General features: G+C 37.8%; 1 protein-coding gene across 4 annotated transcripts in view; it reads right to left on the bottom strand.

Moving 5' to 3' along the window:
* Positions 1 to 456: 456 nt before the first annotated feature.
* Positions 457 to 17601, bottom strand: part of TMEM209 (transmembrane protein 209) — a 42660-nt gene continuing 25515 nt past the window's right edge. For 2 of the 4 annotated variants that reach the window (XM_003921001.3, XM_010343110.2), the window contains exons 10-15: positions 15186 to 15311; positions 12755 to 12852; positions 10394 to 10508; positions 10200 to 10297; positions 6711 to 6784; positions 457 to 2114 (exon numbers count right to left, since the gene is read on the bottom strand). In XM_003921001.3, the coding sequence (XP_003921050.1) occupies positions 2060 to 2114; positions 6711 to 6784; positions 10200 to 10297; positions 10394 to 10508; positions 12755 to 12852; positions 15186 to 15311 (566 nt within the window). In that variant the 3' untranslated portion in view covers positions 457 to 2059. The remainder of the gene's footprint in view (positions 2115 to 6710; positions 6785 to 10199; positions 10298 to 10393; positions 10509 to 12754; positions 12853 to 15185; positions 15312 to 17601) is intronic. The other 2 variants (XM_074379062.1, XM_074379063.1) reach the window with 2 other exon arrangements.

Here is a 17601-nt window from a genome sequence, read left to right as displayed (position 1 = left end):
GGCCTTATTTGCAGTGCACTGTCTTCCTGAGGGGTGAATTCAAATGAATCCACCGAAGTATTTTTAATAAAAGCTATATTTAAGTATGAACTGGCCCAAATATTTGGGAAGAAAAGTTAATATAGGAAAGCTACCCAGAGTACAGTAATCCACACTAGACTTATTAATAGTATGCAAACAAAACATCTTTTTAAGTGTGTATCCCTATGTATATATTTACTGTAGACTGCATTTTTTAATAGTCACTTTGAAAATAAAATATTATAGCTTTGAATTTTGAGACTAAAAGCTATCTAAGTCCTATAAAGAAAAAAAAGACCTTTTGTCTTAAGCATTACAATTTTTCTCCATAGTGCTTTTAAGAAAGTATATGCAACTGTATAGTTCAACAGTGTAAGAATTGTTATTCCAAGGCATCTTCAGTAACTTTTGAAATAGCAAATTTAAACATGTTCATATATTTAACCTGTTTGATATTTTATTCTAGAATATCACAGCAAATAAATGTTTAACATACACCCAAAGCACTTAATGAGTTTCCTTTGGATATCAACTTTTGAAAACAACTTTTTAAAAGACAGAATTTACAAAGAGAGAACTGTACTGAATGGAATTAGGAATTTACTCATTGCTGGGGATACTTCAGTGAGTTTGTGTATGTGTATTAATAATACATCTTACACTAAACCATACTGCAGATAAAAAAACTTACACTTCTCTTCCACAGAGTAATATGACTGTGTTCAAAATCTGAAGGTAAGACAAAATGGGATGCACATATAATATTGATATACAGTTCTTCAGAAAAGGTTGTTTCAGCTGCTTCCAGGATGACACAGATGATGGAAGCAGTTTCTAATATGTTAATCAAGAAAATATATGCAGTTGCCAGCTACTACATATACAGATAGAAAATAAAGATGGTGAGTCAAACAAAACAGACAAAGTTGGTAACTTCTCACCCTCCAGATATTTTGAACATATGAAAAAATTTTAAACAGATAGGATATCACTGTGATCTTAAAAAAAGAACTCTTTAGTAACATGGTTATTACGGAATAGTAAAACTGATTTGCTAAAAACCAAAGTGATAAACAGTTTTCTTGATATCCTCAGACTCTTAACTAAAATCCAAATTAATTCTACCAGCTACATTTAATCCAAGTGCTGACTTTTTAAAATGTCAATACTGTCAAACCTCCTTTAATAGTATTTTAAAATATACATACACTTTTTTACATTACTTAAGAGTTATCTCATTTCTTGGAATGTGGGCTTTGGGCTAACTTGCAGAACACTGAAGAAACATAAAAAACAAGTCAGCAATTTTCTTATTTTCTAAGTACTTACACTATTAAATAAAATGACTTGAGAGTGGGCACAGTGGCTCGCGCCTATAATCCCAGCACTTTGGGAGGCTGAGGTGGGTGGATCATGTGAGGTCAGGAGTTCGAGAGCAGCCAACATGGTAAAACCCTGTCTCTACTAAAAATACAAAAATTAGCCAGGCATGGTGGTGTGTGCCTGTAATCCCCGCTACTTGGGAGGCTGAGATAGGAGAATCGCTTGAGCCTGGGGGGAAGAAGTTGAAGTGAGCTGAGATTGTGCCACTGCATTCCAGTCTGGACAACAGAGACCCTGTCTCAAAAAAAGAAAAAGAGAAAAAAAAAAAAGACTGAAAAATGTTTCTGTGGTGGAAGAATCAGGTAGATGATTCTCATTTGGGGGTTATAATGAAAAAAGGACTAAAAATCTGTTTCATTAAGGGGAATCACACTGTTTTGAGTCAATAAAAATCTGATGGGTTGCAGTTTTGTAGCCAACTGAAATTCCTGAAAAAGATAAAAAATTAAAGGTAACATCTCTTAATATAGACGCTACAGGACATATTTTTAAAATGACATTTCATACTAGCTACATTTTTCATTAAATTTCAAGACTGTAACATACAGACATGTGTATTTTATTTCAGGAGAGGCAGTGACTCAGAGATATTTAGTTTCAACTTCTGGTTCAGTGAAATAAAAGTCCAAATGTCTGGAATTAAATATATGACTTGCTACTCGCCAAAGATCCACAATATATTCACGCCAGATAGACCAAGATTAACTCTCCTATAAAGAGAAAACAAAGTTTCATTAGAATTGCTTGCCAAGCATTTAAGCATTTTATTAATAACAAAAATCTTTATGAGTAATACATGTTTAATTGATATTTAATGTGATTCTGCAATGAATTATGTTATACATGGTTTAACAGGTGAATTCTAGTAATAGTAATTACTTTCTTAACTATGCTTAAAACCCAAATTTAGAATAAATATATTTATGGAGTGTTGAAAATTAGTTTTTCAGTAAACAAGAACTATTACACCAGGTAATAGCTAACAGAACAATTTTAATAAGACTGAAGTAAAAGTATCAATTGCACTTAAAGATGGAAGATATGGAGATGCCAGCCTCTCAAAGAACAGTATTGACTTGACTTCAATTAGGAATTAACTAACTACCGGGGATAATTCAGTGAGTTTGCTTATGTGGATTATTAATACGTCTTAACCTAAACCATACTGCAGCTAACAACAAAAACACATATACTTCTCTTCTAGAGAGTAATATGGTGCTATTCAAAGTCTGAGGGAATGAGAAGAGGGCTATAAGAGAAAGAAATTACTCACCTAACAAAAAATCAACAATGTCTGAAGCTGAGGAATCAAGAGAGCTGTATACCTCTATTATTATGAACTATGAGAGTAATAACAGAAGAAAAAGCCATGGAGGAATACAGTCTACTTTGGGAAGCAGACTTGAGGAATACAGGGAATTGCTCATTCCTGTCATGAACTTTTAGCCCTATGTGACTTTTAAAATCATGAGAATGTATTAACTTTGGTAAAAAAGTTGCCTAAAATGCTCTTCCAAACACTTAATTTCTATCAGTTTTCCACTTCTTCACACCCTCAGCAACACTACAAATGATAAATACCAATTGGATAGAAAACAAATTTTTTGACTTATTTGTGCATGAGTCTAAGCATCTTTTTGTGTTTAGGAGCTGTCTGCACACTTTGTGAAGAAACCTTTCATGTCTTTGTCCATTTTTTCTAATAAAATCATATATGTTCTTTATGTATAGCAAATATTAGCTTGGGTTTGCCATATTTGAAAACCCAATTACTACTGCTCATATTATTGCAGACTAATGCTGTGATCAGTTTGTTATTTTGCTTTAAACTTTATAGTGTCTTTTCCTGAACACAACATTTAAAGTCACCGTGCAGTCTATTCTGTCTCGATTTTTTTTTTTTTCTTTTTCAAGTAGAACCTTCATCTGATTCCAGTTACTGCACAAATATCTGGCATTAAATTGATAATGTATTTGGATCAATCTGTGGCTTTATGGTCATGAATCCAAATGGACTATATTTGAGCCACTCACATATTTCCTTTAAGTTACAGGAAAGTTTTTAACCATTTGTTTTAGAATGTATTCAAAAAATTATTCATGTTTGAAAGGTTAATAATTTCCAAGTATCCCCCCTCCCCGAGTTTAAAAACACTTACTAGTTTTAGTCTAAAATGCTTGATTTTCCACATATAGGTTGCTCATTAAGAGACAATAAGCATTTTAAAAATTGTATCAATTTCTTTTGGCCTTTCAGTAAATTTCATTACATTTCAGTAAATGAAAAAGTGCTGCTCCACTAAGCACTTTTTCATTTTAATGCATATGACAGACCCTATGTAGCACTCAAACCTCATGCTATCATGACAAACCATTTATGCATCAAAATACCAATTTGGATCAACAGAGGAAAAGACGTATTTTCAACTAAAACCAAAACTTAATTATGTATATTATACAGGTTGAGCACCTGTAATCTGAAAATCCGAAATGCTTCAAAACCCAAAACTTTTTGAGTGACAACGTGATGCCCAAAGGAAATGCTCACTGGAGCACTCTGGATTTTTAGATTAGGGATGCTCAACCAGTAATTATTGCAAATATTCCAAAATCTAAGAAAATCAAATCCGAAACACTCCTGGTTCCAAGCATTTCAGAGAAAGAATACTTGACCTGTGTTAACAACATGGTTATATCAAATTCCATCTAATATATATGTGTAAGTATATTTATAACCAAACATTCCTAGAAACTTTAGGGAAAATTTGACATGGGAGAACGTCTGAGATATACCATAAGACTAAAAATTAGATCATAAAGTACCTTGTTTGGATACAATACATTTTTAAGCAAAAGAAATAAAAATAAAGCCAGGTGGAGTGGAATATGCTTGTAACCCCAGCACTTTAGGAGGCCAAGGCAGGTGGATCACAGCCTGGGCAGTAGAGTGAGACGCTGTCTCTACACATAATCAGAAATTAGTTCTAGTTTATACACTGCTGTGTTATTTAAATACTTGTCTACTGAGTATGCATTATTTTCATAATTTAAAAATAAAAAACCCTGTTAGTTTAGATGCCTCACAAAAGTGAGTTTCCTAATCATTCCTACATTAAAAAATATATGATAAAAGATGCAAATAGCCAGGCATGGTGGCTCACGTCTGTTAAGTCTGGCACTTTGGGAGGCCAGGCAGGCAGATCACCTGAGGTCAGGAGTTTGAGACCAGCCTGGCCAACATGGTGAAACCCATCTCTAACAAAAAGACAAAAATTAGCTGGGCATCGTCGTGGGCACCTCTAGTCCCTACTTGGGAGGGCCCTACTTAGTCAGCTACTTGGGAGGCGGAGGTTGCAGTGAGCTGAGATAGCACCACTGTACTCCGGCCTGGGCGAGAAAGTGAGATCCCATCTCAAAAAAAAAAAAAAAAAAAAAAAAAAAAAGACAGCTAATAAATGTTCATATTTGTTTATAAATTTCTGTTCATGTCTGTTTGAATCTTTGCATCTATTTAAAGACAGGAGCTTTGCTTTCTCTAGAGCAGTGCTGTCCAATAAAAATACAGTATGATAGGCTGGGCGCGGTGGCTCAAGCCTGTAATCCCAGCACTTTGGGAGGTCGAGGCGGGTGGATCACAAGGTCAAGAGATCGAAACCATCCTGGTCAACATGGTGAAACCCCGTCTCTACTAAAAATACAAAAAATTAGCTGGGCATGGTGGTGCGTGCCTGTAATCCCAGCTACTCAGGAGGCTGAAGCAGGAGAATTGCCTGAACCCAGGAGGCGGAGGTTGCGGTGAGCCGAGATCGCGCCATTGCACTCCAGCCTGGGTAACAAGAGCGAAACTCCGCCTCAAAGAAAAAAAAAAAAAAAAAAAAAAACCAAAACAAAAAACAGTATGATATGAACCACAAATGCAAGCCACATAAATAATTTTAAATTTTCTAGTAGATATCTAATAAAGTAAAAAGAAACAGATGAAATTAAGAATATATTCCACTTAACTAAATATATCCAAACTAGTATTTCAATACGTAACAAATTATTATATATAGTTATTAAGGAGTTATCTTACTTTTCAGGGGTCATGTCTTTGAGATCTATTACACATTTTACACTTTAGTGCACCTCAAGTTGGACTAGTTATATTTCAAGTGTTCAGTGCCACATGGGGCTGGTGGCTACTGGGCTGGACAGCACAGTTCTAGGACATGTGTAAACCCTAAATTACAAGCAGGATGCTATCTAAAACTTAAAAGAGGCATGCATATTAGAAGGGGAAATGACTACAATCCCTTCTGCTCCAAGCCCATCCCCCTATTTTTTTTTTTGCAAGCCTAAGGCTACTTCTTATGGCAGAGCTGGACCCAGAAGCCAGGTTTTCCAACTCCTGGATCAGGCACTACACATATCCCTAGCTTTAGCTGGGGTCTTGATACATGTCACTTGATACACTAAAATTTGTAATCATCAAAATGACAATACAAAAATTTTGAATTTCTTGTAATATGTTAGCTTTGCTACCAACTATGTAAATGATTTCAACTGACTGCTTTTCCATTCCAGTTAATGATATTATGGAATGGGTACCAGCTTAAGTCTCTCTGGAAGTGTAAATACTTTGCAGAATGCTTTGTGTATGAAATGAAATGGCTTGAAAGAAACAGACTCCAGATTTAAAAAAACTTTTTTAAATGGTAAGAGCCTAATTTTTATTTTTATTTTTTATTTTATTTATTTTATTTTTTTTTTGAGACGGAGTTTCGCTCTTGTTACCCAGGCTGGAGTGCAATGGCGCGATCTCGGCTCACCGCAACCTCCACCTCCTGGGTTCAGGCAATTCTCCTGCCTCAGCCTCCCTAGTAGCTGGGACTACAGGCGTGCGCCACCATGCCCAGCTAATTTTTGTATTTTTAGTAGAGACGGAGTTTCACCATGCTGACCAGGATGGTCTCGATCTCTCGACCTCGTGATCCACCCGCCTCGGCCTCCCAAAGTGCTAGGATTACAGGCGTGAGCCACCGCGCCCAGCAAGAGCCTAATTTTTATCTATCTCTGAGTTATTCCACCAGGGAACACAACTATAATGCTAATGACGTCATCCATTTGCCTTTTACCAATGGGTTCTGAAGAGTTAGTTAATGGACTTGCCCAAAACAGCAGAGCTAGTCTGTGACAGGGCTGAAGTCATCATCTGTTGTTCAATCCATAAATTTTCAGTTACATGTTACTGCCTTCCGTAGAATCTTAAAATAGGAAGAAAATCAGTAAATAACTCCTTATGTTTTTAAAGCATAAAGACCTACCCAAGCATTCCTGACTCTTTGGTTTTTATGATGTAGAGAAACATCAACAATGTATGAAACATATTATTTCTGCCCTGGAACAAAGACAAAACAAAACAAAACAAGATTTAAATCAAATCAAAAAGATTCAATCTGGTAGGTAAATGCATATCTTACCAAGTCATAGCCTACTAACTCAGAATTCCATATAATTCAGACTTTTATTTATTCATTAAACAAAGTGCCTATGCTTTGTGCTAGGAAGTGGGAATATTGCAGTGAGTAAGACAGGAAGGATACATGTAATCAAGGACATAAAGCCTGATAGGAAAGGCGGATAGTAAACTAAGAATTACAACAAAGTATAAGGAATGCTATGGGAGGAGGTGTAGGTGCCATAGGAACACACGAAGATGCAATATCTGATTTAGGGTGGTTAGGGACAGAATGCCTCCCTGAGGGAAAGATTTTTAAGTTGCAACCTGAAAGATAAGCAGAAAGGTAACAAACTGGGACTTGGGGGGCGTGTTTCACACATGGGGAAAAATATTTACTAAGGCATGAGAGAGTTTGGAGAGCTATTCTGAGGTTGGAGTCCCTGTACACCACACACAAAAAATGCTCTATCCCTAAAATTAATAGCATAAACAAGTGTTGGGATGAAAAAACCTTTCAGTTATACTTTAAAAAACATCAGAGTATACTTTAGCATACAAATAACACATTAAATATAAATTTATTTTTTATTTATCGAGATGGAGTCTCACACTGTCACCCAGGCTGGACTGCAATGGTGTCGTCTTGGCTCACTGCAACCTCTGCCTCCCAGGTTCAAGCAATTCTTCTGCCTCAGCCTCCTGAGTAGCTGGGACTACAGGTGTCCACCACCACATCTGGCTAATTTTTGTATTTTTAGTAGAGATGGGGTTTCACCATGTTGGCCAGGGTGGTCTTGAACTCCTGACCTCGTGATCTGCCTGCCTTGGCCTCCCAAAGTCCTGGGATTACAGGCATGAGCCACTGCACCGGGCCGAAATATAAATTTATTTTACCTGCAAGGGAATACAAGGCAGCATTTTGCTAGCTCTAAAATCAAACTATGTAATTTTTAGTCTGTAAAAACAGCTCTTACTTTAGATTTTCAATTTACTAATTAACTTTTCCCCACTTACTCTGATTTAAGGTGTTTTTAACTCAAGAATCTGAGAGAATGTATGATTTTTAAAAGATAAGTGTTTATACATAAGAAAAAGGAAAAAAGATAGTGGTTAAAAAACAGAAAAAGATTGGTATGGATATTCACAAGAACTTCAATGGCCCAAAATATTTACACACAAAGTTAAAATATTCAACTTAAGCCGGGCGCGGTGGCTCAAGCCTGTAATCCCAGCACTTTGGGAGGCCGAGGCAGGTGGATCACGAGGTCGAGAGATCGAGACCAACCTGGTCAACATGGTGAAACCCCGTCTCTACTAAAAATACAAAAAATTAGCTGGGCATGGTGGTGCGTGCCTGTAATCCCAGCTACTCAGGAGGCTGAGGCAGGAGAATTGCCTGAACCCAGGAGGCGGAGGTTGCGGTGAGCCGAGATCGCGCCATTGCACTCCAGCCTGGGTAACAAGAGCGAAACTCCGTCTCAAAAAAAAATAAAATAAAATAAAATAAAATATTCAACTTAAAAGAAATTAAATTAATATATTTTTCTGAGAATCTGATAACACAATTTATGATTATAGCCAACATAAAAGTTTTCAGTAATGATGCTGGTAACAAAAATAACTGCAAAGGTTTTCAACAGAACTGATACTTGCAATTAAGACTAAAAAACCTGCATGTGCCTATAATCTTAGCTACTCAAGAGGCTGAAGCAGGAGGATTGCTTGAACCCAGGAATTTGACACCAGCCTAGGTGACACAGCAAGACTATCTCAAAGAAAGAAATAAAATACATCAGTGAAAGTATAAATTGATATAATAACCTTTATTATAAAGTAATTTGGTAATATATTATTTTTAAAGTTCTAAAAATATTTTGACCTAGAATTCCACAGTTAGAGCTCTGGGCTAAAGAAATGCAGACAACTATATGCATGAAGATACATTTTTAAGCAGTATTCATAAACTAAAAAATCAGAAATACCCAAAAGGTACAATAGGAGAAAAATGGTTGAATACATTATGCTAGTGAAGTTTTTTTTAATAGCCATTAAGAAGTATTTTTAGGCTGGGCGTGCTGGGTTATACCTGTAATCCCAGCACTTTGGAGGCCAAGGTGGGCAGATCACCTGAGGTCAAGAATTCGAGGCCATCCTGGCCAACATGGTAAAACCCCATCTATAATAAAAGTACAAAAACGGCCAGGCGCAGTGGCTCACGCCTGTAATCCTAGCACTTTGGAGGCTGAGGCAGGTGGGTCGCCTGAGCTCAGGAGTTCCAGACCAGCGCAAAACAGTGCAACCCTGTCTCTACTAAAATACAAAAAATTAGCCAGGCATGGTGGCAGGCACCTGTAATCCCAGCTACCTGGGAGGCTGAGGCAGGAGAAATCGCTTGAATCAGGGAGGTGGAGGTTGTAGTGAACCAAGATTGCGATCCTGTACTTCAGCCTGGGTGACAGAGTAAGACTCTGTCTCAAAAAAACAAAATAAAACACCAAAAACTAGCCAGGTATGGTGGTGGGTGCCTATAATCCCAGCTACTGGGGAGGCTGAGGCAGGAGAATTGCTTGAACCCAGGAGTCAGAGGTTGCAGTGAGCTGAGAATGCGCCACTGCACTCCAGCCTGGGCAACATGAGTGAAACTGTCTCAAAAAACAAAACGACAAAATTTTTATGATGATTTTTAATAATATGGAAAATTATGTTATAAAGCTAATATTTAAAAGCAGGATATAAAACTATAATTTTAGCCCGTAAGAAATACAAAGAAAGGGCCAGATACAGTGGCTCACGCCTGTAATCCCAGCACTTTCAGAGGCTGAGGTGGGAGGACTGCTTAAGGCCAAGAGTACATGACCAGTCTGAGCAACACTTTTTGTAGAGACTCTGTCTCTACCAAAAGTAAATAAATTAGCCAGGTTTACTTGTGCGTGCTTGTAGTCCTAGCTACTTGTGAGGCTGAGGTGGAAGGGCTTCTTGAGCCCGTAAGTTCAAGGCTACGATGAGCTATGATAGTGCCCCTGCACTCCAGTCTGGGTGACAGAGCTAGACTCTGCCTCTAAAAAAAGGAGGTAAGACCAAAATTAAATTTACCAAAAGGCAATACACCAATCAAAAAATCAACAATGGCTGCCTCAGGTAATGGAATGAGTGATTTTCCTTCTTTTTCTTTATACTTTCCCAAATTAAGCACATAATACTTTTATAGTAAGAAATAGATATGTACGAAAGACATTTCCCCTAATTTAAAACATTTACTACTTCTATTAACATGAGATTATAATTTTAAAAACATTGTCAAAGCAAATCACCCCAGACATTCTGTAATAGTGCCTTCCCTACATAGAAATACCTTTGGCAGGTTGTATACATGACGCTGGTAGATCAGCTCATAATGGGGAGGGTTGATGGCACTCTGATAAATGCAAAAAACATTCTCATTCGTGACATCTATAAAGGAAGGAAAATATGATGCATTAAAAAACCAAACCCCCAGAGATATTCTGTGGGAAAATCTGAACACATTCTTTTAGGAGAGGTTTATACCTGGCTTATTTGGTGTCTGAACAAAGTGCTGAGAAGTAAAAGTTTTTCCGTCGGGATACTTAGGATGTGGAGGTAATCTGGAATCAAGGTAGGTGCAAAATACATGCATGATGATCTGAGGATGAAGAAATAATTTTTTTTTTCTTAAATCAGCATGAAAATCTAGCATGGATGTAGCTCTTTAGAAACATCTGTATTTCTAACAATTCCAATTAAAATTTTTTTCTCTAAAGAGTAAATTATAAAAATGCTGTCATACAAACCACCGTGCTTTAAAATTTAAAAAAAAAAATGCTGTCAAATGGGTTAGATTTACAAGTTAAAATCTATAGAATAAAAAGATAAAAACACCGAATTCAGGTAGTACACCTAGTCTTTTTTTTTTTTTTTTTTTTTTTTTTTTGAGACGGAGTTTCGCTCTTGTTACCCAAGCTGGAGTGCAATGGCGCGATCTCGGCTCACCACAACCTCCGCCTCCTGGGTTCAAGCGATTCTCCTGCCTCAGCCTCCTGAGTAGCTGGGATTACATGCACGTGCCACCATGCCCAGCTAATTTTTTGTATTTTTAGTAGAGACGGGGTTTCACCCTGTTGACCAGGATGGTCTCAATCTCTCGACCTCGTGATCCACTCGCCTCAGCCTTCCAAAGTGCTGGGATTACAGGCTTGAGCCACCGTGCCCAGCCTACACCTAGTCTTTTAACTGAAAGCATTATTTCCTGTAAAGATAAGGAACTCACAAATTCTTCTCTTAAATCACAAAGAAATTCAGTGTATTTAAGACATAAAGCTAGGCATAATTCAAATAATCTACTCAAAATTTAAAATACAAAAATATATTTGCCATCAAATCAGTCTGTATTTTGATGGGAAGGTTTCCTTTTCAAATTGAAAAAGTTTAAATACTCCAGCCTACAAATTACCATTATCTGGTGGGGATGGGGGTGGAGGGTGGGGCTTAAACACCAGACTCCCATTCCCTACAAATTTGATCTTCATTTTCACTTTTCCACAGCAACCCCAGAAAAGAAGGGCATTATCAGTTTTCTGCTAACTGAATCATTCTTAACAATACAGTTAATAGCAAAACCAAGATAAAGTACATTCAATTCTCAATTTGAATCTCAACATTTAAAACTTAATTTTCACCCCAACAGGCACTACATAAAAACAAGGGAATATAATTTTGAAAAACACGTAAGCATATAAAAACATTTATGTTCTTTGATCTCCTAAATATAACTCTAGGAGTCTCTGTTAAAGTGACAATCCCCAGAAAGAAAGCGATGTGCATCACACTACTGCATACCACATTATTTAAGATAAAAAAATATGTGAAAATCCCTTCTCTACCACAAGTTTGTCAAACTTTGAGGTCCACTATAGGAGAATAGTTAAATGGCAGTGTATAATAATGAAAAAAAAAAAAAATCTAGGCAGGAGGAGGCTGCAGAAAAACAACCCTAAATATTGCAGAAGTGGAAAAAAAGAATATATAATTTTACACATAAAAGAATTACAACTATGATAAAAACACTAAAAAATAGTAGCAACCAGTAAAGGTAAAAAATACACAAAATATTAACAGTGGTTGGATGAACATGCTGATACTATTATAAATACCGTACTTTCTAAATTTTTTGAGACAGAGTCTCACTGTGTCGCCAAGCTGGAGTGCAGTGGCGCAATCTCGGCTCACTGCAACCTCTGCCTCCTGGGTTCAAGCAATTCTCCCGCCTCAGCCTCCCGAGTAGCTGGGACTACAGGCGCGAGCAACCATGCCCAGCTAATTTGTGCATTTTTTAGTAGAAATGGGGTTTCACTATGTTGGCCAGGATGGTCTCGATCTCTTGACCTCATGATCTGCCCGCCTCAGCCTCCCAAAGTGCTGAGATTACAGGTGTGAGCCACCTCTTCTGGCCCTAGATTATTTTTAATACTTAAAATAGGCAAACAAAAACACAAAAATCCAGTAACAAAAACATTAATCTGAAAAAATAAAAATACATAAATACATAAATAAATCTAAGGGTCAGGCACAGGAGCTCATGTCTGTAACCCAAGCCCTTTGGGAAGCTGAGGCAGGGGATCACTTGAACCTAGGACTCTGAGACCAGCCTGGGCAAAAAAATGAGACCCCTATCTCTACAAAAAATACAAAAAATTACCTGGGTGTGGTGGCGCAGGTCTAGTCCCAGCTACTTGGGAGGCTGAGCTGGTAGAAACACTTGAGCCCTGGGAGATCAAAGCTGCAGTGAGTCATGAATGCACCACTGCACTACATCCTGGGTGACAGTGAGACCCTGTGTCAGTCAAATCAATCAATAGTAAAGAAATAAAATGAATGAATCTAGGGGCTTACAGCAGAATCAGTGGGCAGGTCTGTATCCCATTTTCGTCCTTTGAAGTCGCCACCTCTGTTCCATCGAAATGAACTCATACAACCTCCCTGAGAAAGTTCTGTGGTAACAAGGTGAAATTTTTAAAAGCAAAGAGTATGCAAAAAAGAAAAAATAAATAAAAGGCTAAGAGAATATAATAAGGGAAGCAAATCATTTTAAAAATTTGATCAAAACACCCAACCTAAAGAAATACAAGATATAAAAAAGATAAACATCATCATGAAGAAATGAGAATCCAAAATGTGGGATTCTGGATTTATCTGACTACTATTCAGGGTTCTCAAAAGAAGTCGATGGGTAGGGAAAATCTGAATATGGACAATACATTCGATATCAGAAAATTATTATTTTTTAAGGTATGGTAATTGTATTATGGCTATGTAGGAGAATGTTGTTACTTGTAGGAGAATGCATGCTAAAAAGTAATGATGTCTGCAGTGTACTTTCAAATGGTACAAGTCGAAAAAAAAAATGTGTGTGTGTGTCTCTCTCTGTCTATATATATACACAGACACTTTTTTTTTTTTTTTTTAAAGACGGGGTTTCACCATGTTGGTCAGGCTGATCTTGAACTCCCGACCTCAGGTGATCCACCCGCCTTGGCCTCCAAAGTGCTTGGATTACAGGCATGAGCCACCACGCCCGGCTGACACTATTTTTTTTTTTTTGAGACAGAGTTTCACTCTTGTTACCCAGGCTGGAGTGCAATGGCGCGATCTCAGCTCACCGCAACCTCCACCTCCTGGGTTCAGGCAATTCTCCTGCCTCAGTCTCCTGAGTAGCTGGGATTACAGGCACGCGCCACCATGCCCAGCTAATGTTTTTTTATTTTTAGTAGAGACGGGGTTTCACCATGTTGACCAGGATGGTCTTGATCTCTTGACCTCGTGATCCACCCGTCTCGACCTCCCAAAGTGCTGGGATTACAGGCTTCAGCCACCGCGCCCGGCGGTTCTATTAGTTTTCTAAAGGCTCAGCTGGGCATGGTGGCTCATGTCTATAATCCCAGCACTTTGGGAGGCTGAGGTGGGAGGATTGCTTGAGCCTAGGAGTTGGAGACCAGCCTAGGCAACATAGCAAGACCCCGTCTCAAAAACAGGGGGTTGTGGCCGGGCGTGGTGGCTCACACCTGTAATCCAAGCACTTTGGAGGCCAAGACGGGTGGATCACCTGAGGTCAGGAGTTCAAGACCAGCCTGACCAACATGGTGAAACCCCGTCTTTATAAAAAATAAATAAATAAATAAATAAATAAATAAAAAATAAAAAACGCAGTTGCGGGAGGCTTATCTTTTAGTGATATACAAGGAAATATTTACAGATGAACTGATAATGACATGTAGAGTTCGCTTCAAATAATACAGGAAGAAAGTGGATGGGGTATGGATAGGGCAGGGCCCCAGGGACTAGTGACTGTGGGGGCTGGCTGATGTATACAAGATGATTATGTACACTATTTTGTCTAGCTCTGTGTTATGTTTGAAATTCTCCTTATAGAAAATGTTTTTAAAAGTCATGCAAAATGTTTATTTCTGAACCCTGATCTAACCTTAGGGGAAAGAGAGAACATTTCTAAAACCTGTCTTAGTGATGAGAACCTTTTAAAAAGTTTGTCCCAATTTTTAAAAATTCTAACTTTTGAACTGCTCTGTGAGTAGAGAGACATAAAGGGTGTGTCAGGGTGACAGAGAGGCTACATTTCCTGATTCTTTAGTCATTATCTCAGAAGCTCACATCTCCCACCAAATATAAGAATATAACAGATATATAAGGAAGCAAGCTATTAGACAGGAGTTATAAGAATTAAGAGAAATAGGCCGGGCACGGTGGCTCAAGCCTGTAATCCCAGCACTTCGGCAGGCCAAGGCGGGTGGATCACGAGGTCAAGAGATTGAGACCATCCTGCTCAACATGGTGAAACCCCGTCTCTACTAAAAATACAAAAAATTAGCTGGGCATGGTGGCGCGTGCCTGTAATCCCAGCTACTCAGAAGGCTGAGGCAGGAGAATTGCCTGAACCCAGGAGGCGGAGGTTGCGGTGAGCCGAGATCGCACCATTGCACTCCAGCCTGGGTATTAAGAGCGAAACTCCATCTCAAAAAAAAAAGAATTAAGAGAAATAAGGCTCAGCATACTGGAATTAGAAAGAATGTCATAGTGGCACCCATTCTTATAAGTTTAAAAGTAGGAATGAGTGAAATATTCACTGGAGACCACTTAGCTCATATTTAAGCTTCCTACACAAAATAAAACCATTAAGCCACAATTAGATATGTATTTATAAGACATAAAGTATACTTTTAATTAAAAGTTTTTTCTTGTTAATCTTTATTGATAAAATTCCAGTGTAGTAAAAAAGCTCTTATTTTTTCCTCTCCAAATCAATAATTACCTTTGATCCTTTCAAACAAGTATTCCTGATTTGGTGTAAGGTCTAGATACTGAACGATTGTGTTCAAAGTCGGAATGAGAGGGGCTTTAACCAGGGCAGCTTGTTTCAGGCTCGTAATACTAGCCTCTGTTAAGATAAAACAGAGAACACAGATTATTCTAAATGTGAGTTTCCAAAAGAACTTAAAAGACTCTTGTCATGTGTTCATACAGTTGGTTTGTTGCCTTTGGGTCTTTATATAAGCCAATGATGCCTCCACTGACCACCCCACCTCAAATTTCACCCCTCTCTAAACATGAATAACACCACCCTCCTGGGCTTTTGTTCTCCTTGACCTTGTGATCCACCCGCCTCGGCCTCCCAAAGTGCTGGGATTACAGGCTTGAGCCACCGCGCCCGGCCTCTTTCTTTTTTCCCTTTGAGACAGTGTCTTGCTCTGTCACCCAGGCTGGAGTATAGTGGTGCAAACACCACTCACTGCAACCTCAATCTCCTGGGCTCAAGCAATCCTTCCATCTCAGCCTCCTGTGACTACAGGCATGTGCCACCATGCCTGGTTGACTTTTTTCCTTTTTTTAAATTTAGTAGAGACAAGGTCTCACTATATTGCCTAGGCTGATCTTAAACTCCTGGGCTCAAGCAATCTACCAACCCTAGACTCCCAAAGTGTTTGGGATTACAGGTGTGAGCAACCGTGCCTGGCCCAATGTACTTTACCTCTTTTATTATCTGTCTCATCTACTAAATGAAAGCTTAATGAGTACAGGGACTTTGGCCATTTTGCTCATTGCCGTATCTCCCAATGCCCAGCACAGATTAGGCACTCAATGTTGAAGGAATAAATGAAAGAAAGCAATAATAGTTCATTTTAGTTTGCATGATCTACTTTACCTACAACTAATCTGGCAAGGTAGCCAGATTTACACATACAACATCCCTCTCCTTCCCCAGAGAAGCAGCCAAATCGATCTGGCAAATCTATGAACAACTAATATACAGAAAAATTTTACAGGACATGTATAAAAGGAGACATAATCATTTTCAAAGTAAGTTGAATTAGAAGTTGCCCATTATGCCAGGAAAGTGGAAGCTTTTTTTGGTAGTGATTTCTCTTTCTCTTATCATATCCTGCAAGGTAACTATCCATAGAAATTTAAAAACCAATTAAAAATTTCAAAATATCCAACCTTGCTAGCAATATCCAATGTAAGGAAAAGCATTCTTATATGTGTCATGGTTGCTAGAGTATAAACTGGTATAAGCTTTTTGAAGACAAATGTGTATAAAAAACTTTATGTCCAGGTGCACTGGCTCATGCCTGTAATCCTGGCACTTTGGGAGGCCAACATGGAGGGACTGCTTGAACTCAGGAGTTCAAGATCAGCCTGGGCACCCTGTCTCTACAAAAATACAAAAAATCAGGCAGGCGTGGTGGTGTGTGCCTGTAGTCCTAGCTACTTGGAGGGGGCTGAGGTGGGAGGATCTCTTGTGTCCAGGAGACTGAGCCTGTAGTGAGCTGTGATAGCACCACTGTATTCCCTCGTGGGCAAAAGAGCGAGACTCTGTCTGGAAAACAACAACAACAAAAAATCATAAAATATTCATATCTATTGACATACAACTCTAAGAAATTATTCTCAATAAATCATTACAAATGTACACAAAGATTTGGTCAAAGGATATTCACTGTAGCATTAATAGTAACAGTAAAAAAAAAAAAAAAAAACCTTGAATTTAGAAATTGGTTAAACATTGTGTGTATATATATATATATATATATATAAAATACAACCGCCATAAAAATAATGCTGGAGATTATTGTTAGACAGGTTAGTTAAAAAAAGAAAAAAAAATGCTGGAGACTATTTAACAAAATGGAAAAAGGGTGTGGGGAGCAGGTAACAAAACCATATGACCAATAACCTACAAATGAAGCTGGCAGGACTGGCAGTTGCTCTGGTTGAGTGGGTGAGTGAGTCAGTGAGCGGTGTATGAATGTGAAGCCCTAGGACATTACTGTGTACTACTGAAGACCATAAACTTTGTACACTTAGGCTAAATTTAGTTTTAAAAATGTTCCTTCTTCAATAAAAAATTAACCTTAGTTTACTGTAACTTTTTTACTTTACTTTTATGGTTTTAAAAAACTTTTAGACTCTTTTGTAAAAATTAAAAATGTTCCTTCTTCAATAAAAAATTAACCTTAGTTTACTGTAACTTTTTTACTTTACTTTTATGGTTTTAAAAAACTTTTAGACTCTTTTGTAAAAACAACTTAAAGCGCAAACACATTGGCCAGCTATACAAAAATACTTCCTTTGTATGTTTATTCCATAAGCTTTTCTTTTCTTTTACTTTTAGTTTTTAACTTTTAAATTATTTTTGCTTTTTAAAAATCTTTTTTGTTAAAAACTTA

This window comes from Saimiri boliviensis, chromosome 10 (genome assembly GCF_048565385.1).
Source record: "Saimiri boliviensis isolate mSaiBol1 chromosome 10, mSaiBol1.pri, whole genome shotgun sequence".
In the NCBI taxonomy this organism is placed as follows: Eukaryota; Metazoa; Chordata; class Mammalia; order Primates; family Cebidae; genus Saimiri; species Saimiri boliviensis.
Note: the sequence above shows the minus strand (reverse complement) of the source record. Positions and strands in the feature narration are given on the sequence as shown.